This window comes from Mauremys reevesii, linkage group 3 (genome assembly GCF_016161935.1).
Source record: "Mauremys reevesii isolate NIE-2019 linkage group 3, ASM1616193v1, whole genome shotgun sequence".
Lineage (NCBI taxonomy): Eukaryota > Metazoa > Chordata > Testudines > Geoemydidae > Mauremys > Mauremys reevesii.
In genome coordinates, this window is record NC_052625.1 from 144323278 (window position 1) to 144346569 (window position 23292).

Consider the following 23292-nt stretch of genomic DNA (forward strand, 5'->3'; position numbering starts at 1 on the left):
CGCTATCCTGTTTTTAAAGTTCTTACTATTAGGGTGTCACAAATGTAGCAGTATCACTCTGATCACTCTGCTTGCATGTTGTATCCCTTTCTTCTCCTCCTTCCCCACACACTTTGTTTTTGTATTTAGAGTGTAAGCTGCTTGAGGTGTAGGCCACGTCTTCCTGTGGCCACTCTAATTTAAATAAATAATACCAACACATGGTATTTTTGTAGTAAATGTAACACAAACAGATTTAAAAGATAAAGGATCTGCTATAGGGTAGGGGGAATGGGGTCAGATTGCATGAAGTTAGCTCTCTCTTTTTTGGAAATATCAATTTGCACACTTTTAAAGAAATAAAGCAAGGTATCATGATGATGGGAGCTTTCTTATTATGTGTAATAATAACTTTGCAGGTAGAGTTGTTTTCCGTGTTCCTGACTGGCTGCATCACCTCTTGATGGGGGGAAGAATTCTCTTCAAAAACACATTGGAGATGTACACAGACTACTATCTACAGTACAAATTAGAACAGCTGTTTCAGGAGCACCGCTTGGTATCACTGATAACACTCCTGAGAGGTTAGTGAAAAGTCATGCAAATACTTATTTTATCATGTGCTTCTTGTACATGTTTAAACTGCAGTGGTACTTGTTAATAAGATATTGATGACTTGTAGCACCTTTTTTGTGAGCAACCCAAAGTGCTTTGCAAACGATATAATGCCACATGTGAAAAAGAACACTTACACAACATAAATGAGTCAAGAGATTCCAAAAGTCAGTTTCTGCACAGTGTTAACTTGGTTTTGTTGCACATCCTTGATATTTTATTATAGAATTAAGTATTGTGAACAATAATCCACTAACGCTTATAGTGAGCAAGGAAAAGAAGACTAAAAGATGGATGATCAACATGATGGAGCTAGTGATGCAGTAGATATATTGAGTGTAGGAAATTCCTAAAGCGTGTGTTGTATCTTAATCTTTTTTTGGAAAATAAATGCTAGGTTTTTTTAATTGTTTCCCTTTTATTATAAGAGTGAAGGGAAGGCAGAGAAAATGAAGCCCACAGTTGCTAGCTAACAAGTACCAATTGACTGTAGACTGAACAAAATTGGCGCATTTAGGAAAATAACTTGGGTGGAGGCCAGTTATGAAAATTACAGTTCCCAAGGAGGTATTGTGAATGTCTTTAAGGTGCCACAAGTACTCCTGTTCTTTTTGAAAATAAAGCGAGGAAGCTTTGAGTGACTGAAACCAAAAGTGGTAGGTGCTTGTGAATGCTGTAAATATTTTAGTCCTCTGTAGTAATTATGGCCATTGCAATAGGCCCCATCAGTACTGCCGGGCTGTTTGACATAATGTGAAGAATATCTTTATACAATTATAAGTACAGGGGAATTATAGTTAAGCAGCATATAATTAACCTACAGTGGAATTTAGTCAGAATTGTGTGCTGCTGCAGAATTGTGATGCTCTTTAAAAATGGCTTAACACAAGAAATGAGTTGGCAAAACACTATATTGTATTCCAAACAGATAAGGTATTTCTGGATCTGAGCAGAACAAGACCAGAAGACATCAGGCTATTAACTTGCATGGTTAGAACTTACTTCCAGTTAAGATCATGTGGAAAAGAGAAATCTAATTCTGAAGACATCATTCAGAAGCCTACTATCAGTTTTTAGTCACATACACAATGTACGACTTTACTGAAAGCCAACTCCTAAATGCCATTTTTGTTCTTTTGGTTGTTACAGATGCTGTGTTTTGTGAGAATACTGAACCTCGCTCTCTTCAAGATAAACAGAAACGAGCAAAGCAGACCTTTGAAGAAATGATGAGATACATTCCAGGTTCCACATTTATATGACCTATATAAGCTTTTTAATCCTTCAGTCAGGTACCTAGCTCAAATATAACATTCATGCTAACTTTCCAATCCATAAAGTAGTTATCTGACTGAGATTTTAAAGAGTTGCCTAAAATGCTGCTGCTTAATGAGACTTTCATTTTCAAACATTCATAGTTTTAACGAGGGTTACTTGCACCCCTAGGCCTTTGGTGTAATGGATAAATGACACCGTGCAGGTCAGGAGGAGCGTGGGATCTAAACCAGCTGAGAGTCTGACACTGATCTCCACTTCTTTGTATATCATTCGGCCCAGCTGAAAACTGGGTAAAAAGCAGGGCTGCAGTGAAAACCTGAAAAAGAATCTCATGTCAGCTGTACTGTCCCTATATAAATTAGGAAAAAAATCCTGTGATTAGAGGTGATCCAATAATAATTCATTGCAAGTGTAATTTTAAGTTCTCTGAGTGCTGGTCTCTGTGTGTTCTGCACCTGGGTATGCATGAGCTCCATGTGCCTGATACTGGAGATTTCTAGCAAGTAGAATTCATTGGTCTGCGCCTGAATACTTGTTCCTCTTGTGCTCCATATCAAGGATATATGGGGTGGTGCAAACTGATGCTAGTTCCTTCTTACACAGGTGCATGGCCTGAGTTGGAATCCTCTGTGTCCAAAGCTATGTTTGCATCGTCACTCAAAAACCTGGACATATAATTGTACATAGTTTTAGTATTCTTAGTGTGTTTATAGTTTAGTTAGTATAGTTTAGTTTCCCCTGCCTCAGGGATCATCTTCCTGGGGAGAAGTACTGTGCCCAGAATCCTGAGGTTTAAGGAACAGTCTTCTGACCCTGCTTGTTCTCAGTCAACAATGAACACCATTGCTCCCTTTACTGCCTTGGGGAGGCTCACGTTTCTGCCAACTGCAGCATCTGACCCTCCTTCTCTCTCCAGACCCATGTGGCATGAGAACTTTGACTGAGGAAGTACCCCTTGGAAAAGGCCATGAGACCCAGTAGGATCCAGGCCAAGGAGATCCCTTGGTTCATTGGCCTCAGTCTGAGTGGTGCTCCTCCGAGCAAGAGTTCAGGAGCAGATGCCAGAGCTGGTAAGCCCAAGGAATCAATGCCTTGGGCCTCTCACGCAAGTAAGGGGCACTCTCATAAACACAAAGACAGATATGCTCCTACAAAAAAGGATGTCTCCCTGACTCTGTCCAGTCAGGTGAGTGCTAATGCATGGGTCCTAAAGACTTAGGTCCACCTAAACCTTTCAACCATGAGGGTAAGGTGTTTAGGAGACAGGATCTATTGGTACCAACTGTGGCTACAGCTATACAAAAGATCAGCACCTATTGACACCAACTGGGAACTCTGCAGTAGTAACTTGCTCGCAGAAGGATCCATTGACTACCGTAACATTGGAGGCACTGGAGCAGTCAGTCCTGATCACTCGGACACCTCATGCCCTGGGATGGACTGAAACCTATACCTCTCTAGAGGATATTTTCACCCTACCTTACCCTCAATCTCCTGTCTTTTTGAGTCCAGCCCTCCTGAGGGACATCTTGACACCAGAGGAAGAAACCCCTTTGAAGAGAAGTGGATACTCCCATTCACAAGTTGGCACATTCATCCACTGGTATCACTAGTGGAACCAGAACCTACCTTCTCATCATCAGAATCTGATGTTCCTGACACATAGGGAGGCTAGCTTGGACACAGACTCTAGGAGGTCTTGGACCCATTCTCCACCCGGATATGACAGCCTAGGGGACTGATGGTACCCAATGCCTTGCAGTCCCCCCCCAGCTTGTTGACTCTTCATATTGGTCCTATTGGGCACCATGGGATCTCTATGCTAGGCACTCCAGATCTGAACATGAATCCTACTGCACCCTCTCCTCCTAGCTGACACCAGTTGGCTCTTTTTGAGTATGCAGAGGAGGAAATCAATCCAGATCCACAGGTACCAATAGGTATTTCATCCTCCTCACCTGATGAGGCAGTTGTCCCATCTGCACCATCTCTGCTTGAAGATTACAGACAATACCAAAAGGTCTTGCAGAGGGTGGTGGCTAAGTGCCAGATTTCTCTTGAAGCAATCCATGTTATGCAGCATTGGCTTTTGGATATCTTGCAGCCCTCTGGCCCAAGCTGGATGGCTCTCTCAATAAACAAGGCCATTATGGAATCATCCAAGGTAGTTTGGCATACTCTTGTTTCCTATGCGCCCCTCTCCCCAAAAGGGTCTGAAAGGCGATATTTTATACTCGCTAAAGGTGCAGTTTCTGTTTACTCACCTTGGTCCCAACTCTCTAATAGTAGCCACAGTTTTTCTCTGTTGCTACAGTGAAATCCAGGCTAGAAAACACCAAGGCACCCCCTGCAGAGAAAGGTGCTAAACGTCTTGACCTTCTAGAGAGGAAGGTATTTGAATCGCTAACTACCAGGCCCTGTTAGCAAAATAGATTTCACAAATTACTCCAAATTCTTGGAGCTCAAAGACAAACTCCCTCAGGAGGACATGGCTCAATTCCAAGCCCTCATGAAACTGATACCTTATCTAGAGCTATAGCTGCAGGAATAGTTATGAGGTGTGAATCTTGGCTCCACTTCTGGGGGTTCCCCAAGGATGTCCAGAATAGTATTGAAGACTTGTCTTTTGAGTCTGATCTCTTCAATGAAAAGACTAACAAGTCTTTACTTGCTAAAAGACTCCAGGACAACCCTCCGCCCTTTTGGTATTTATATCCCAGCTCCAAAGAGAAAATACCACAAACAGGAGTACACCTCTACCCCAATATAACGCGGTCGTGGGGAGCCAAAAATCCCTACCACATTATATGTGAAACAGCGTTATACTGGGATAGCGGTGGCAGGGCTGCAGCGGTGATTTAAAGAGCCCGAGGTAGTGGAAGCAGGGCTCCAGCAGTGATTTAAAGGGTCCGGGGCTCCCTGAAGCAGCCAGAGCCCCGGGCCCTTTAAATCGCCAGCTGAGCCCCGCTGCTGCAGCCCCGGGGTAGTGACAGCAGGGCTCTCATGGTGATTTAAAGGGCCTGGGGCTCCCTGCAGCAGCCAGAGCCCTGGAACCGTTAAAGCGCCGCCGGAGCCCCGCTGCTACCGCGCTATATGCGAACCCGTGTTATATCAGGTCGCATTATGGCATGGTAGAGGTGTATAAGCCAAGAACTCTCCCTCAGCTGTTCTACCGCCAGTTCCCTTACAAACTGCCATGGAATGAGCAGAGAGTACAAAGACCCAGCTCTGCACTTCCTCCACTTCAGCTGCAGCTGCTCTATCTCACCCACCAACCAGGAGTTACTTTTGACAGGATGCTTGAGAACCGCGTACCCTTGTTGATGTAATTTCCTACTTACCTCCTGGCTCCAAACTGCCACCTGGCCCCTTTCGCCCACAACCGGAGCGCAATAACAACAGACAAGTGGGTATTAGAGATCATCCACTCTGGCTACATTATCAATTTTCTCTTCCTGGCCCCTCCTCAGGGACTACTCTCAAAGGAAATCCTGTCTTGGGAGGTAGACACTCTATTAGAATGAGTTGCACCTCAACATCAAGACAAAGGGTTCTACTCCCTATATTTCATAGCTCCCAAGAAAAAAGGAGAATGGAGACCTATTCTCAACCTATGTCAGTTGAATATCTTTATTTGCAAATCAAAATTCCACATGGTCATGCTGGCATCAGTAAGTCCCCCCTGGAGAAGGGCTGCTCCCCATCAAGTGCACTGAGGAAAAGGTCGCATAAGACCAATCAAGACCCTCCAGGTTACATGCACCATCTTGCACCACCGATGTTACCGTGATAGCACTCATCACCCTCCACTTTGGCATTGTCAGATATATCAGTACTGCTGCTGACTTCAGGGCTGATGCCACTCTGAGCACCAGAAACAACAAAGGCGTACTTGGTGTTGGCGGTACAGTTTCTACTATCAGTGCCAGTCCCTCCTTGGTTTTGGGAGACAGATGAATCAGACTAGTAGATCACATCCTCAGAGCTGGCTCTATTTTTATCCCTGGAAACCCGAGACGACTTGGTGTCAAGGTTGGGATTTTCCTCCTTCCATTCTCCATCATGTAGCCCTCATTGGGAACCATTCATGGAGCATCGTGTGTACTGGGATTGGCAGTGTGCCCTAGCACCTACTGGCCACTAATGTCCTCTCATTATGCCCAGTGGCCTCCATTGAATTTGTGGGAGGCTCCTTGGTCATGGTGGTCACACTCCTCATCTCGCTCCAAGGCGAGATCACTAGGCATGTCTGTGGTGGGGGATGTTGACTTCCCACAGGTTCAGGCACCAGTGAGCCTTTCCATTGGGAGAACTCTGGGAGGCTTCAAATCGAGGCCCACCAGTCCAAGAATGGGATCTGGTGCAGTTAACTGCCTCTTCTTCATCCTCAAGACAATTGAACGGTGCCTGGCTTTTCCTCTCCTTTGGTGCCTGAGGACTTCAGGGTCTACCATGACATTTTGCAATATGTGGCTTCTTCCCTGGGCATTCTCCCTGCAGGAGAATATCCATAAATTGTTGGATATCCTGCAGCCATCTGCTCCTGGGAGAATGGCCCTCCCTATTAATGAGACGGTCATGGAGCCTATGAAGTTTCTTTTTTGGAGCATGCCGGCTTTGGTGCTGCCTGCTGCAAAGCATTTGGAGAAATGCTACTTCCATTCCTACCTGACACATTACACCTTAGTCCAGGCCTATTGGGCAGATGCAGCTGTTGGGACAGCGGTATTCTAGACATCTATAGTAACTGCATCTTCACACCACCTGTCCTGTTTGAATACTGGTTACCAATCGCCCACATGTCGAATACACATACAGACCAGCGCTCAAAGAAATGAGTTACTTACCTGTAGCCTGAGGTTCTTCGAGAAGTATGGTCTCTAGCTGTGTTCCACTCCCCTTCCTCCTTCCTTTCTGCTTTGGATCCTATCCGATTTGCAATAAGAGGAAAAAACTGCAGAGACATTGGTCCACACCTGTCAAGGCTGATTCCCCACTCTGGCACTTTGAGTGCAGAAGGTGGGGGCCCGCAAGGATTTTAAAAATTAATACTGGCCACTCCAGGCTTGTATTAAACCCCCAAGGTTACAGCTTTTCTCTGACCTTGGCTTGGTAAATGCTGCCACCACCCATGTGAAAAACTGCCTCTTGCAAATCCTGGAGAAACTCCCTTGGGAAGTTTTCCCTGAAACCCCTCATCTTTTCCACTCCTCCCTTGGGGAAGCCGAGAAGCAAACAAACAAAAGGGAAACCCAGTTGTTGCCACCAGCTAATTGCACAGATCTTTTAAGACACAAAACCAATCAGGTTCTTAAAAAAAGGTAAATTTTATTTAAAAACAAAAAGAAAGAAAATACATCTGGAACTTAGGCTTTTGCTAGATTTTAAGAGAGCAATTCCAAAAATTAAGCACCCAAAATTGCTTTCTTGGGGGTTCAGCTTAAAGGTTTCAAGCAAACAAAAGCATCTCTGGGGTTAGCACAGAGGAGTCCACAAGACTTACAGAAAATAAAAGAGATGCAATTAGGGTTATATTTATCTAAACATTCCCTGTCCCAATGAATTCTTCTAGGTATGGACGATTATTTTCATACCTGGTCCAAACTTTACACAGCATTCCAGCTGCCCCCGTCTCCAGCCCAGAGAGACCAACAGAGAGACAAAGGGAAAACTTTTCTCCCCTCTTTTAAAAAGTTTCTAGCCTTCCCATTGGCTCTTTTGGTCGGGTGCCTACTCCCTTTTCTTTACCTGGGGACTTTTTAACCCTCTGGGACTTTATAGCTAACTGGCTGGCTGGGTTTCCAAAAAAAGGGAGCTCCCCCCCCTTCATTTATCACAACACCTCTCCTTATTCCCTCAGTATGGTGCATGAAGGGGAGTAACTGCGCAGGCATGGACTAATTGATGCTACTTGCTAGAAATCTCTGGTCTCAGGTACATGGAATGCATGCATACCCATGTGTGCAATACAGATGGGGCCACACATCTCAAAGATACCTCCATGTACAGATAAGGAACCTATGTTTTATTACACAAAGCATTAGAGCAGTAAACTCAAGTTGTATTTTTTTTCACCTAAAATCTGGCAGTGACTTAGTTCTATGCCATTGAAAGTAAAACTACAAGTAAAAAGATGTGTATATTGCTGCAGTGGGTTGGCTAACAAAGGAATAATTTTTCTCATATTGATTCCACTTATACGTCTTTAAATTCATTTAGTAGACACTGGCTAATTCTTAGCTAAAATAGAATAATCAGAGGGGTTCAGAAAGATTTTTGACTTTTGTGGTTATAAAAACAAATTCATTTGAAAGGTAAAGTTATAGCATACAAGTTTAGAGCCATTGGAAGTGCTGAGGATATGATCAACTGAATTTTGGTCTAGCCATGCTTTACTATAGGACATAACTAATTTGTAATGGCTTTTTGTGATTGGTATGTGTTGGTATCTGGTCTAGATTTGATAGGCAAATGCATTGGAGAAGACGCCAAGTATGAAGGCATCAGACTTCTGTTTGATGGACTGCAGCAGCCAGTGCTTAACAAGCAGGTACTTTTAATTCTGAAAACAATTATATGAGAACCTTACTGCTTGGTGCAGTGTTTCATAAAGGCTTTTAGTGATCTTTTGTGTATCCTAGGTAAATGCAAATTATCTTTTAATTATTAAAAATGAAGAGCAATATAGTTGTTTTAAAGGGTTGTCATAAGAACTTACCATGACCCTTTTACAACAGCTACTTTTTCTGTTTTTTAGTTGACTTATGTTCTGCTGGATATTGGGATACAAGAACTGTTCCCAGAACTCAATAAGGTATGTGATGACAAACCCATATAAATGCTGCAGAATAGATCTCCTCTAATCTTAGTCACTTTAGATTCGTCCACTCTGTTAATCACAAGCAGATAGACATGAAATCCCAAGAGTTACTGTTCTTCTTCGAGTGATTGCTCCTATGCATTCCAGTTAGGTGTGCGCGCTGCACGTGCACGGCTCTTCGGAAGATTTTTACCCTAGCAACTCCGGCGGGTCGGCTGGGCGCCCCCTGGAGTGGCGCCGCTATAGTGCTAGATATATACCCCAGCCGACCCGTCCGCTCCTCAGTCCCTTCTTACCGCCCATGACGGCCGTTGGAACAGTGGAGTGCTCTCTTGACCTCCACATCCCTAGCTTATCTCTGGTTCTTAGTGTAATTTAGTGTATATAGTTAGTTAACATAGTTAGATTAGTTAGTTCGTTAGTAGTTTAAGGGGAATCGGGGGGGGCTTAGCCCCTCTTTTTCCCGAATCGGTGCGGGCTCATGCCCAAGGCACCGGGGTTTAAGCCCTGTTCGGCTTGCTAGCGGCCCATGCCAATTGGAGACCCTCACGACTCCTGCCTGCGCTGCCTCGGAGAGTCCCATCGTGCAGATAAGTGACCGATTTGCAAGTCATTCAAGCCGAGGACAAAGAAAGAGCGAGACTTTAGATTAAAGCAGCTCTTGATGGAGTCAGCACTTAGCCCTACCGTGCCAACACCAGCAGCTCAGCAGTCCTCCTCGGTGCAGAGCGCACCAGCGGTCCCGAGCCGGTCCGGCACCGAGACTCTGAAAAAGCAGCAGCCGACACCGGCGTCCCGACACCGTTCCCTCTCCCCTGCAAGGAAGCGCAAGCCGACGCAGGCAACCTCCAAGCCTCTGGCACCGGGACCACTCGCCCAGCCACCTCCGGCACCGACTGTGGTGGTGCAGAAGCCGTGCACAGTACCGTCGACTCCGGCACCGCAAGAGCTGTCGAGTCCGGTACCGCCCTGCTCCCCGGTGCAAACCGTGGTCGAGCTGCCTCTCCCGTCAGCGCCAGAAACATTCTTGATGGCGAGAGAGCTGATAGCGCTCACAGAGCCACCGTGCCTCCAGCCCCCGGCACCGCCGGTGCGGGCTGTGAAGTCAGTGGGCAAGCCGGCCATCATGAGGCCTCCTTCCCCTGACAGATGAGACAGAAGGCGGTCCCGGTCCCGATCCCGACGGCGCTCGCCTTCTTGCCGGTCCAGATCCCGGCACCGGTCACAATCCCGGTACTGTTCTCCATCTCGGCGCCGGTCGCAGTCCCAGTACCGCTCCACATCGCGGTACCGGTCACACTCGCGGAGACAATCCTGGTCCCAGTCACCCGACCATCGGTACCGCCGAAGGTCCGGATCCCGGTACTGCTCCTGGTACCAGTCCTGGTACGCAGCCGCTCCCACCAACGTCACTTGCGATCTCGGTCAACCTCCCGGCACCCGCACGGACAATGGTCCCGTTCTCGTTCCCGGCACCGCGACGACCGGCACCGTTCCCCGGCACCGTCCAGGGACAGACCGACAGAGTCGATGGCGCAGTCTCTCAGTGCCTTTGCCCCCCCGTGGCCTTCCCGCCAACCTTCAGTCGCCTCCCAAGCGGGCAGCGTGGCTGATCTCCGCGCCGACCCCCAAGGGCAGGACCACGGATCTCAACAATGGGGCTTCTGAACACCCTGGGCCTATCACGAGACTCAAGGGGTCCCCGTCACTCAGCGGCCCAGAGCTTCCGACCACAGAGTGCCGGAAGCCACGGTCAGCAGACCTCCTCCATCACCGTTGGAGGAGGAACCGCCGCCACCTGTAGCGGGAGATCATCCCACACACGCAGCGGCTTCGCAACGCGTGGACGAACCACCTCCGGAAGCCATGGTCCAAGGCCTATCCTCGTCTTCATTGCCGGATGAGGCGGTGGCGGGGGCATCCACATCAGGTCCTCCACCAATTGACCTGCGGGCCCACCAGGACCTGCTTCGACGGGTGACACAGGCCATTAACCTCCCTGTCGAGGAGGTCGCGGAGGACGATGACCCGGTGACCAGCGTCCTCGGAGCTGAGGCCCCGCTGCAGGTGGCCTTGCCTTTCATCTGGACCATACAGAAAAATGCCAATACGATCTGGCTGTCACCGGCTTCCATCCCTCCCACCGCTTGAGGGGTGGAATGGAAATACTCGGTTCCCCCCAGCGGGTACGAGTATCTATACACGCACCCAGCTCCAGACTCCTTGGTTGTACTGTCCGTGAATGACCGGGAGCGGCATAGGCAATCTGCTCCAGCGCCAAAATCAAAGGAAGCCCGGAGGATGGATCTGATGGGCCGGAAGGTCTATTCGGCCGGTGGCCTCCAGCTACGGATTGCCAATCAACTGGCTCTCCTCAGTCGCTATATGTACGACGCCTTGGTCTCACTGTTCAAGTTTACGGAGCTGATACCAACGGACTCCCGACCGGAATTCTCAGCCCTTATTGAGGAGGGCAAGAAAGCCTCCCAGTCCTCCATCCAGGCCTCTCTCGACTCAGCAGACTCAGGAGCCAGAACCCTGGCCTCGGGAGTGACCATGCGGAGAATTTCCTGGCTGCAGGCCTCCTCCTTGCCGCCCGAGGTCCAGTACACACTGCAGGACCTTCCGTTCGACACCAAGGGCCTCTTCTCCAAAAAAACAGACGCGAGGATTCAGACCCTCAAAGATGGGCGAATCGCCATTCGCACCCTGGGCATGCACACGCCGGCTACCCAGCGGAGGTCCTTCCGACAGCAGCCGTACCGACCATTTAATCAGGTCCGGCCACGGCCTGATATTAGGCGCAGAGGTAGGGTGAACCGCCGTAGACCGTCGGGCAACCGGGGTAATCAGTCCCAAGCGCCCTCCAAAGCCCCTCAGGGGCCTAAGTCAGCCTTTTGATGGGACGCCCGAGGACGGCCCATCAGTGTCTTCACCGGATCCTTCCCTGTTATTTTGCCACCGTCTTTCCCACTTCCTCCCGGCGTGGTCCCAGATAACAACGGACAACTGGGTACTTTGCACGGTGGAGTCTGGTTACCGCCTTCAATTTGTTTCGCACCCTCCCCATCCCTCTTCAGGGACCCCTCTCATGAGCAATTCCTCTTACAAGAGGTCGACACTCTGTTGGGTTTGGGTGCCATAGAGGAGGTGCCGAGCGACATGCGAGGCAGGGGATTTTATTCCCGATATTTCCTAATCCCCAAGGCGAAGGGAGGTCTACGACCTATACTAGACCTCCGAGAGCTCAACAGATATCTACTCAAGCTCAAGTTTCGCATGGTAACCCTGGGGACCATTATTCCTTCCCTGGATCCGGGAGACTGGTTTGCCGCCCTCGACACGAAGGACACGTATTTCCATATCGCGATTTACCCTCCTCATCGACGCTACCTGCGTTTCGTCATCAACAACATGCACTACCAGTTTACGGTGCTACCCTTCGGCCTCTCCACCGCGCCACAGGTTTTCACCAAGTGCATGGCAGTGGTGGCAGCAGCCCTCCGCCGTCGTCGCATACACGTGTACCCGTATCTTGACGACTGGCTGGTCCGCGGCCCATCCTGCCAACTGGTAGCGCGTCAAGTGGCCGACATCCTAGCCCTGTTTCAGCGTCTCGGACTTCTAATAAACGCCGCGAAGTCCACTTTAGCTCCATCACAGAGGGTGGAGTTCATCGGAGCGGTCCTGGATTCCAATTTGGCCAGGGCCTGCCTCCCTCGACCTCGGCACCAAACTATGGTTTCCTTCGTCCGGGACCTACAGTCCTTTCCCACAACAACGGTGCGCTCCTGCCTCTGCCTCCTGGGCCACATGGCGTCATGCACATTCGTGACCATGTACGCGAGGCTGCGCCTTCGCACCTTTCAAACTTGGCTCGCGTCGGTGTACCGGCCGCACCGCGACCCCATAGACATGGTAGTGATAGCCACGAAACCAACCCTTGGTTCGCTCAACTGGTGGCTGGACCCAGAGGTCGTGTGTGCCGGAGTCCCATTCCGCCCTCCTCGCCCGTCCGTCACCCTGACCACGGATGCCTCGGCGTTGGGGTGGGGAGCACACCTCGGCGACCTTCGAGCCCTTGGCCACGTGTTCCCTGCTCTGTCTATCATGGAAAACGGTTTTTCTCGTCGCTATAACTTCAGCGAGACGAGTTTCCGAGCTTCGTGCCCTAACGGCTGGTCCACCGTACACCATCTTCCATGGAGACAAGGTACAGCTTTGGCCACACCCGGCCTTCCTCCCTAAGGTGGTGTCGGCCTTCCATTTAAACCAGGACATTTTTCTCCCGGTCTTTTTCCCGAAGCCGCACGCCTCAAGTTGTGAACAACAGCTTCACACCCTTGACGTCCGCAGGGCCCTCGCATTTTATATTGAGCGAACAAACCCCTTCCGGCGTTCGCCCCAGTTATTCGTGGCGGTTGCTGATCGCATGAAAGGCAAGCCGGTCTCCTCTCAAAGAATTTCCTCCTGGGTAACATCGTGTATCCGGACATGCTACGAGCTTGCTCAAGTGCCAGCTAGCCACCTCGTCTGCCGCCTTCCTGGCCCATGTCCCCATCCAGGACATCTGTAGAGCCGCCACCTGGTCTTCTGTCCACACCTTTGCTTCCCACTACGTGTTGGTGCAACAATCTCGAGACGATGCAGTCTTCGGCTCAGCAGTCTTACACTCTGCCACGTCTCACTCCGACCCCACTGCCTAGGTAAGGCTTGGGAATCACCTAACTGGAATGCATGGGAGCAAATACTCGAAGAAGAAAAGACTGTTACTCACCGTTGTAACTGTTGTTCTTCGAGATGTGTTGCTCCTATCCATTCCAGACCCGCCCTCCTTCCCCACTGTCGGAGTAGCCGGCAAGAAGGAACTGAGGAGCGGACGGGTCGGCTGGGGTATATATCTAGCGCTATAGCGGCGCCACTCCAGGGGGCGCCCAGCCAACCCGCCGGAGTTGCTAGGGTAAAAATCTTCCAAAGAGCCATGCACGCGCGGCGCGCACACCTAACTGGAATGGATAGGAGCAACACATCTCGAAGAACAACAGTTACAACGGTGAGTAACCGTCTTTTATCATTACCCATCAAAAGGTTAACTCTATTGAGGAGTCTGTATTTTGTTAGGTTAGGTTAGTTTGTTTTGTTTTCTTCAGATCTTTCAAGACCAAACTTTTTAATTTTTGCTGATTAAAATTTTTCTCATGAGGCCTATAAGTTGTGCTGTATGCCTTGTCTTTATTGACTGTCAAATTTCTGCAGATACTGTCTTTGGGAAATTTATCCTGCTTGTTGCATTCTGGTTGAGGTTCAGCATTTTTCCCATCAAATGTGTATTTTGTTATACCTAATTTTGGTTATTGCTTTCTGGAATTCCCAGTGTCCAGATAAAGGAGAGAGGAATCACATGGATAAAAAGTACTGTATAAGGGCTAAGCACTATTTACATAGTGCATAGTAATCTGGAGAGGTGTGACGTGTTTGTATCTACTATGTATATCAAACTTTTTGAAAGAGAATTGCATAATGAATTTTTTGTTAGCCAACTTTCATTTTATTTAAAATATAGAACTTGCATCTTAACAACTGAGATTGTAAGCACCACCGCACAGGAGCTGCATCTTAGAGTTTGCACAGTGCCAAGCACAGTTTTAGCACTTAACACAAAAATACCCTGTTGTTGGAGCCAAATTAATATTTCAGTTTTTCTTGGTAAATATAAGCTAGTAATGGAGGTTGAAACAAACTAAGGCCATATATATTGTTTACTTTCACAAAAGGGAGACCTAACTTACTTAGTTGAAATGAAGACTCAACTGAAGATTTCCAAATGAAGGTTAGAAAAAATGATTCACGTTTTTAACCGCTGTAAACACTTAAATAAAAATCTTACAGGACAAGTTGAATTGTATAATCTGTAGTCATGTTAGACTGAATGTGGATGTACAAAGAACCTATCAAGCAGTTGAAAAAGAAAATGAACTCTGGGAATTGTGTACTCCAGAAATTGACCAGTACAAAATGGGGAGTTCACCCCCCAAACACTACAAGCAACAAGTAACTCCTTGTGTTACTCAATTGCAGGTATTGTGCACCAGTATGGTCATGCTCAGTCCATGCACACAAAATTGATACTGACCTCAGTCAATCCTGTAGGATCATCACAGGGACTTGCATCCGAAGAAGTGGGTTTCACCCACGAAAGCTCATGCTGCAAAACGTCTGTTAGTCTATAAGGTGCCACAGGATTCTTTGTTGCTTTCACAGGGACTTTGAAACTTTTGGGGATTGCACCACCGTCAGTGAGGTGGGATGCCTTCAGTAAAAAGCAGACACTAAAACAGATGCATGATCCAAGACACGCATATTGTGGATACATTCCACCATCCAAGAGGCTGAAGTCCAGAAAGATATTTGCCTCTGAAAATCCCTTACTTCAAAATACCATTGTGGAAGGAAAGAAATGCCAATGATTCCAGAGAACCTTCAGAACAACTTCCTCCAGACACCTCGATTTGGTTGCCCTAAATCACGTTAAAGCTAGGGTGGTAAAGCCTGGTGACACCATGGCCAAGTGGAAGTTGATAAATGACCCCAAATGTGAATGTGGGGAGCCTAGACCAGTGGTTCTCAAGCGGTGTGCCACATGTGGCCCAATTAGCACACAGCTGCGGCCCAGCTGTCTCAATCCCTTTGTGTCATCTGCGGATTTTATAAACATACTCTCCACTGCATTGGAGTCGTTGCATTAGTAATGTGTTAGGAATGCAGCTTCGATGCAGAGTGCCCACCAGAGATTCTGCAGCTCTTTGATCTTTGTGGTGCAGCAGAAGGAGCAGACACCCTCCTCTAGCTGGGTACCTCAGTCAAGTTCACCAGTACCATAGCCGGCTAGAGGCAGAAGCTCTAGAAAAGACGTGGAGGAAGGGATTCCCTAGAGCAATCATTGACTAAAAAGAAGGGATTGCTGCCTCTGGAACCTGGCCAGGTCCATCAGACTGACCTGTGAAAAATCCTCGTGTCAGGAATCATTACCGCTACCAGCCACTCCAGAGGCATATGGAGACCTTCTTAGCCTTTCAGTGCCAATATCCCCAGTGGTACAGGAAGGCTTCCAGTCACCGCATCAAAGCATGTGGTACCAGTACAGCCCACATTTCCACAAAAGCCAGTGCAGTCAAGAGGCAAGCCAGCAATGATATCCTCGGTACTGCCATCCCCGGATTCTGGCTACCTAGCCCCAGTTCTGACTGGCTCTGCTCTTCCATTGTCTGAGGGCTCAGACTCTTCTTTGTCAGACTTGGGGGTGCATTCTTCTGTGTCCCAGCCAGTTCTCAGTCAGAGAACTGGGGACCATGGGAGTCACAATAGTCCCAGCACTGGCTGCCTCCTCAGGGGCAATGGCCCAGTCATGCATGAGTCCCAGGCCCATATCTGTGGCCATTCTGGATGCTGTGGGGCATCCCCCTGACTTCTCTTCACCTGCCTTGTTTGGTTTCCTCAAGGGTGCACCAAGAGAAATGGCACCACAGACAACATTCTCCAGTACCCAGTACTGAGAGCAGCCAGAAGTCACTTGTGCGGCTTCTCCACCATAAGACACAGAGCAGCCACTACCTCAGCATCCTGTTGCCTCTCTTCTTCATCACCAGACAAGGCTGTAAAGGTGGCAAGTGACTCACCACCACCAGAGGACCATAAGGCTCATCAAGATCTACTGAGAAGGGTAGCCTCTGTTCTTGACATTCAGGCAGAGGTGGTCTGTGAGAGCTCTCACAAGTCAGTGAACATTCTGTTACCAATGGCACTTTCTAAAATGGCTCTGATGATTAATGAAGCAATTATGGAGCCAGTTAAGGCACTTAAGTAGACCCCTCCCCCATCTCCCACAACAAAATGGGCCAAGAGGAGGTACTATGACCATTCTAAAGGATATGAGCACTTGTATTCTCATCCTCCTCCAGGCTCCTTAGTAATGGCAGCTACTAACCAGTAGGAGCGGTAAAGACACCCAAGCATCAACATGTAAAGGCAAAGATTCAAAAAGACTGGACTTGCTGGGTTGCAAACTTTAATCCTTGCGAAGTCTGCAATTTAGGATTGCAAACCAGCAGGCACTCTTGAGTCACTATGACTTCACGCTTTGGGAAGATGTTACATTCAAGGACAGGTTACCAGAGAGCTGCAGGCAGGACTTCACTGTAATGATGGAAGAAGGTAAGTTGGTTGCTAGAACTGATCCTCAGGACAGTTTTGATGGTGTGGACTCAGCAGCTCGAACCATGGCATCAGCTATTAGTTTAAGATGTTCATGGTTTCAGTCTTCTAGGTTGCCCCAGAGGTCCACCAGACCATTCTCGACCTTGCATTTGAAGGTCCTTCTTTGGTTTTGGATGACTTAACAATAAGCTCCAGAGACCCCTGTGGGATGCCAGGAGATATGTCCTCCCAGTTTGACAATGAATCATGGATAACTGAGTATGGGCTTTCAACCAATTGTGCACCCACCTTATATTAATTTCATTTAGACCACATTCCCTTAGTTTACTAATGCCTTTTATGACCCTTGCTAGATGTAATTCATTTTGTGTCTTAGTTTTTGATTTTGTGTCTACATTCTTATGGAATTTGATACTTGTCCATAGCTATTTATCTGCATCCACTTTTTGTAGAATTCCCTTTGGATTTTCAGGTCATTAAAGAGCTCCTGATGGTGCCATATTGGCTTCTTACTGTTCTTCCTCTCTTTCCTTCACATTGAGCTATTCTCATCATGCTGTTGTGCCTTAAATATTGTCTCTGGGAAACTGCCTGCTGTCCTGAATTCCCTTTCTCCTTAGTTTTCTTCCCCTGGGACCTTACTTGCCAGTTCTCCAAGTTCTGTTTTTTTTGTTTTGTTTTTTTGAGGTCCATTGTCCTTATTCTGCTGCTCTCTCGCCTTCCTTTCCTTAGCATGATATCTGTTGTTTCATGGTCACTTTCACCCAGATTGTTTTCTACCTTCAGATTCACAACAAATTCCTCCCTGTCCCCTTCGTTACTTCCTCCACTTTCTGAAACAGCTTGTCCCAAATACATTCCAAGAATTTATTGGATATTGTGTTTTGCCCTATTACTTCTGTAACAGATGTCTGGGTAGTTAAAGTTCTCCATTTGGGGTCTTGGATTCTGGATATTGCTGTTACTTGTTGTAGAAATGCCTCATCCACCTCCTCTGCCTGATTTGGTGGTCTATAGTGACCCCTACCATGACATCACTCTTGTTTCCCCTTCACCTACAAACTTTCAGCTGCTCTGCATCTGACCTCCTTCTGGACTTCAGAACAAGTGTATATGTTCTTGATATATAATACAACACCTTCTCCCTTTTTTTCCCTGCCTGTCCTTCCTGAACAAGCTGTACTCTTCTATACCAATATTCCAATCATGAGGTTTAGCCTACCAAGACTGATCAGTGATGCCAATTAAGTCATAATCTATCTTGTGTTCTGCTACTTCCAATTCTTCCTATTTATTCCCCATGTTCTTGCATTTGTGTATAGACATCCTAAGATGCTGAGCACATTCCCCTGCTCTTTTTCCTCTTGTTGCTCCTATTGACCTGGTTGTAATTTTCCATTTTGCCCCTATCCCTCGTCCCCCAACAGCTAGCTCTCTGTTTGTTGCCTTTTTTTATGCCTACTCGGGACTTTTGTCACCTGCCCCTTTGAACCTAGTTTAAAATGAGGTATTATGCTGTAAAGCCATAGCTTGTTTACATACAGTATGTGGTAAATAACCCAGTTCTTAACTGGTGCTATGAAATAATCCCAGTCTTCAAGTTTATAGCTATGTTTTTTCCAGCCCTTCTGTTTCCTTTTCAGCCATTAATCTTCATCTCTGACATATTGGATTCTTATTTAATTAGACTTGTCATTACAGTATACATTTAATCAATTCAGATGTACTGGACTAACACCCAAATGAAACATTCATAAATAGATTATATAAGAGCTGTCTTTTTAGAAGAGCAGTAAAATGCCATTATATAAACTCAGTCTCAAACCCAATGTATATCTAATCTCCTGGAAACTCTGGGGTGATGAGCTGGGATGATAGAGGGAGGAAGAAATCGCAGCAGGGGATGAAGAGAAATGAGAGGTAAAGACTAAAGATTTCATTTCAGAATGAGGGATTCTAGATCATAGGATTGTGTTCAGAAAAGCTGGTTTAAGGGTTGGGAACAGCAGGAGTTACAAAAACAGGACATTTCCTGATTTAAGGTACAGTAGGGGGAAAATTGTGAACATTATCCTTTAATTTCTGGACCTCCATATTTATTATGATGGTTTCTAATGTGATTAAAATATTTTGTTCATTGTGAGTGTTTCTATGTAAATATATATTTCCATACTTCAGTAAATTACAATGCAAATTTTTTCTCAATTACTACTTATAGGTTCAGAAGGAAGCTACCTCTGTATCATCGTGGATGTAAAAGCAGGAGCTTGGGTGAACACCAAATGGAAATGTCTGCAGTGCACTAATTTAATGGATGTGAAACATTTTAGTCTTGAGTTGTATATTTTCTTGTAAATAACAGTGAAATTTAACTTCTGAAGATCTGTTTGCCTAATAAAGATTAATTCAAATTTAATACTGATTGAAATTAAAGAACTTTGTCTCCTATTTGAACTCGTTACCCTTCTCCTCAAAAGTGTAACTATTGCTAATAGACAAAATACTGACAATTTTTTGTAAAATGAGTATAGGAGAGAATATGGTAATGTTTATTGTACATTGAAAAGCAGACGTGTAGAGGACCAAACCTAAATGTGTACTGATAAAAACAAAGGGGTCATCGTCCTGAAAGGATATTTTGAAAAACTCTGGAATGGGGAAGATTTTTGTGGGGAAGTGGCTTTGCTATAAATTTAGCTTTGCTAAATTAAGGTTGTAAAATATTGCTAAAATTTTCCCCAAAATAAATCTCCATGTCTCTTTTTTTATAAAAAGTGAAGAAAATGAATCTATTGCAAGTAAATCATTACCTCAAAGCTTATTTAGTTTTTGGCCTTTCATACTTGGTTAGCATGAAAAGTACTTACATATTGTAGAGAACAGGAAGCTAATGATCATTAAAGTGTTCAGTTTATCTAGCAACTGATGCTGAAACATGAAGCACTTCAGAAATATCACACATACGAAGTCTTGCCAGAGTCTTCCTTAGAGGACTAAAAAACTGGAGTTGGAGCCCCAATCTGTTCTTAATGGAATATGTTTAAAGAAACTTTCCATGTTGAGATTCTCTCCCCGCCCCCCCACCATGCATTTTAAGCTTTTTTCCCCCCTTCAAACTAGCCATTAGAAAACCCATTGACAAGTTACATATTACATGTCCATGCTATACCTTTTCACAGATACGCCTGGGCAGCACTTTCAGAAAATGTCAACACCAAATAAGATAGAATACAAAGCTAACAAGAAGCTTAAAAGAAGTACACAAATCTGAAACTCGTAATCAGCCTGAGTCACAATTTTTATATCCCCCTTCCCATTTACTCCCGCCTCCCTTTTGCACAAAGATAGCTAAAATGTTAATTCTGCTGGCCAAATCCACCTTACTGGATAACTTGAAGGATACAGCAGAATTACAGCTGAAGCTATCTACAAGGTTCCAATGCTTGGCTCATAGGTGTAACCTTTTGCTGTGTTTTCAAGTCTGCTTAAAAAGGGGGGAGGGATAGCTCAGTGGTTTGAGCATTGGCCTGCTAAACCCAGGGTTGTGAGCTCAGTCCTTGAGGGGGACATTTAGGGAACTGGGGTTCAAAAACAAAAAAACCCTGGGGATTTGTCCTGCTTTGACCAGGGGGTTGGACTAGATGATCTCCTGAGGTCCCTTCCAACCCTGAGATTCTATTCTATGACACCAATCTGTTAATCAGACTAACTTTTATTCTGCTGGAAGTCTTTGCCTCTTCCACTTGTAGATAAGAAAATGTCAATTGCGGCCTCTGTAAAAAGAGTACCTGTTCAAGGAATAAGTGCATGTGAAATCCCAAAACTCTGCAACTTCCTGGGAACCCACCTTTCTAATAATGTGGCAGTCTTAATCTCCTAGTGTAAGAGGAACTTATGTCTGACTATGCTTCAGTGTTTAAACCAATCTCTGTTAGAGGGGGGAAATTATCTCAGCCGCTGACGTAGCCAAAATAAGTGTGATTGAAAACTGCAGGGTTGAAAACAAATGTGAAAACTTTATCCATAGTGAACAGAGGAAAGTAGTAATGCATCTATAAGTAGGAATTTACTTACACTGTTGAAAAAAAGATTTGTTGATTTCACTGTTTCAGTGTGCATGGGAAGAGATGGAGAGAAAATTTTACACTGATATGCTTGTAAATATTTCTACAGAATACAATATTTCTCCATGGAATAAGATATTTTCCTTTAATGCTTTGCTTTTTGGAACTTGAGTTTGAGGGTATAAATATCAAGGAAGTGCACTTCAACTTGTGTATAGTATGTGTCACAGCTTTTTTTCAGAGCCAAGCTTTGATACCCAGATCTGGGCAAAAAAACTGTTAGAATGTGTCAAACTTCAGCAAAGCTGTTTTGTTTGTTCCCCAGAGAGACACATCTCAGGAAGCCCTTAGTCAAGTGACCCCAAATGTGGATCAATATTCCTACCTCAAACCCCTACAAAGCACACCAAATTTCAAGGCAACCTAGGTAACCAAGCTCATAGTACAGCATTTAGAAGAGCCATGTTTTAAAGAGAGCTGGTCTCAATCTTGACTGTCATACAACTGGCCCTCCACTATAATTACTGAATGCATGATAGGACCTGTTTAAACACGTGCTGGGAGGTGCAGGCAAAGGGGAGGGGAGCAGGCATTCTAGCAGCAGTCTAAAAGCATTGCAAATGAGAATTTAAAAAATGAAGTGCAGGAATATCACAGTGAATAAGCCAGCAATCAGCATAATACTTCCTTGGATGAAATTTCCTGCAGAAAACTTCACTCGTCCTTCAACTGCTGGAAAAACACGTCCCATTCTAGAGATGTAAGTGGAAACTACTTCAACATCAAGATCACCTAGATAAACAGAAGTTATACATATATATATATTGTGAAATTAATAGTAATGTTAAATACCACCCTCAAACTTTGTTTTCTCATTTTTAACTAATTTCCCTTGAAGGAGGAATTGCTTTCTGCTACATTTTCATATTCAGGAGAGCACAATTATTTATGACAGTGGTTTTCAACCTGTGGTCTGCAGACCCTTGGGGGGCCACAGACCATGTCTAAGATTTCCAAAGGGTTCCACACCTCCATTTGAAAATTTTTAAGATTGCAAATCACTGGTTTATGACATCAAGGGGCTGGGGAAATCACAATGGATTAAAAATGTGTCTTCTACAGGGATGGACAGCTAGAACAGTTCAACTATTGTGAAAAGTTTTTTCCAGAATGTCCATGGTGGGCAGCTGAAAGTTTATTGGGAAGAGCATTGCCCTTGCCATAGTTACTTTGGTTTATCTTTGCAGGGTTACTAGTGCATATCTAGCATATTTACACAAACAGGGATCCCGAGTCCCATTTCCAAAGGCTCCTCTGACACTGTGCATTGTTAGGCAGGTAACAGGTATGCATAGCTGACCGGTTATGCACTGTACCTTTCCAGTGTTACACCTTTAGTGTGTTTAGGAACTGTGCGCTTCCTTGTGCACACAGACTCCATGTGAATTTTCTATCAGTATGTTAATTCATTTCTGCAGAGAGTTTTACTAGGAGTTGTTTTAACATTACAAAAGTGGTAATTATGCAAAATATATTCACCTAATGAAGATAAAGGCACTATAGATTAACTTTGAAATAGCTATGGTTCGAAAGATCCCATCTGTGAGGGACACGATAACCATAGACTCTTAGACTAAGGTCAGAAAGGACCACCACTGAATTCTTGCACATTGCGGGCTACAGAACCTCACCCCACCCCTCTAATAGACCCCTAGCCTCTGGCTGAGTTACTGAAGTCCTCAAATCATGGTTTAAAGACTTCAAGTTACAGAAACTCCACTATGTACATTAGTTTAAACCTACATGTGAGCCAGGCCCTATGCTGAAGAGGAAGGTGAAAAACTCCCAGGGTCTCTGCCACTCTGACTCGGGGAGGAAATTCCTTCCCTACCCAAATACGGGGATCAGTTAAACCCTGAGCATGTTGGCGAGACCCACCAGGCAGATACCTGGGAAAGGATTCTCTGTAGTAACTCAGAGCTCTCCCCATCTACTGTCCCAGATCAAGCCATTGGGAATTTTTGCTACTGGCAGTTGCTAATAGGCCACATGCCATTGCAGGCAGTCCTGTCATACCAGCCCCTCCATAAACTTATCAAGCTCAGTCTTGCAAGTTTTTTGCCCCCACTGCTCCCTTTGGGAGGTGGCTCCAGACAGGGCCACCTGGGGAAGGAGGGAGCAAATGCGGCACTTTGCCCCAGGCCCCACAAGCCCTGGCCCGGCGGCGGTCTGAATCTTCGGTGGCAGGGGGCCCTTCAGTGATGCCAAAGACGCGAAGAGACTGAAGGGCCCCCCACCGCCAAAATGCCGTTGAAGACCCAG

The 23292-nt window shown here is 46.0% G+C and overlaps 2 protein-coding genes across 4 annotated transcripts in view; one reads left to right on the forward strand and one right to left on the reverse strand.

Moving 5' to 3' along the window:
* Positions 1-19322, forward strand: part of SNX14 (sorting nexin 14) — a 91805-nt gene extending 72483 nt beyond the window's left edge. For all 3 annotated transcript variants that reach the window (XM_039532545.1, XM_039532543.1, XM_039532544.1), the window contains 5 exons: positions 399-563; positions 1744-1839; positions 8331-8422; positions 8630-8686; positions 19125-19322. In XM_039532545.1, the coding sequence (XP_039388479.1) occupies positions 399-563; positions 1744-1839; positions 8331-8422; positions 8630-8686; positions 19125-19163 (449 nt within the window). In that variant the 3' untranslated portion in view covers positions 19164-19322. The remainder of the gene's footprint in view (positions 1-398; positions 564-1743; positions 1840-8330; positions 8423-8629; positions 8687-19124) is intronic.
* Positions 19323-19405: 83 nt separating this feature from the next.
* The window catches only part of NT5E (5'-nucleotidase ecto), a 68278-nt gene continuing 64391 nt past the window's right edge, over positions 19406-23292 (reverse strand). The window contains exon 9 of the mRNA XM_039532555.1: positions 19406-21762. Coding sequence (XP_039388489.1) covers positions 21599-21762 — 164 coding nt within the window. The 3' untranslated portion in view covers positions 19406-21598. The remainder of the gene's footprint in view (positions 21763-23292) is intronic.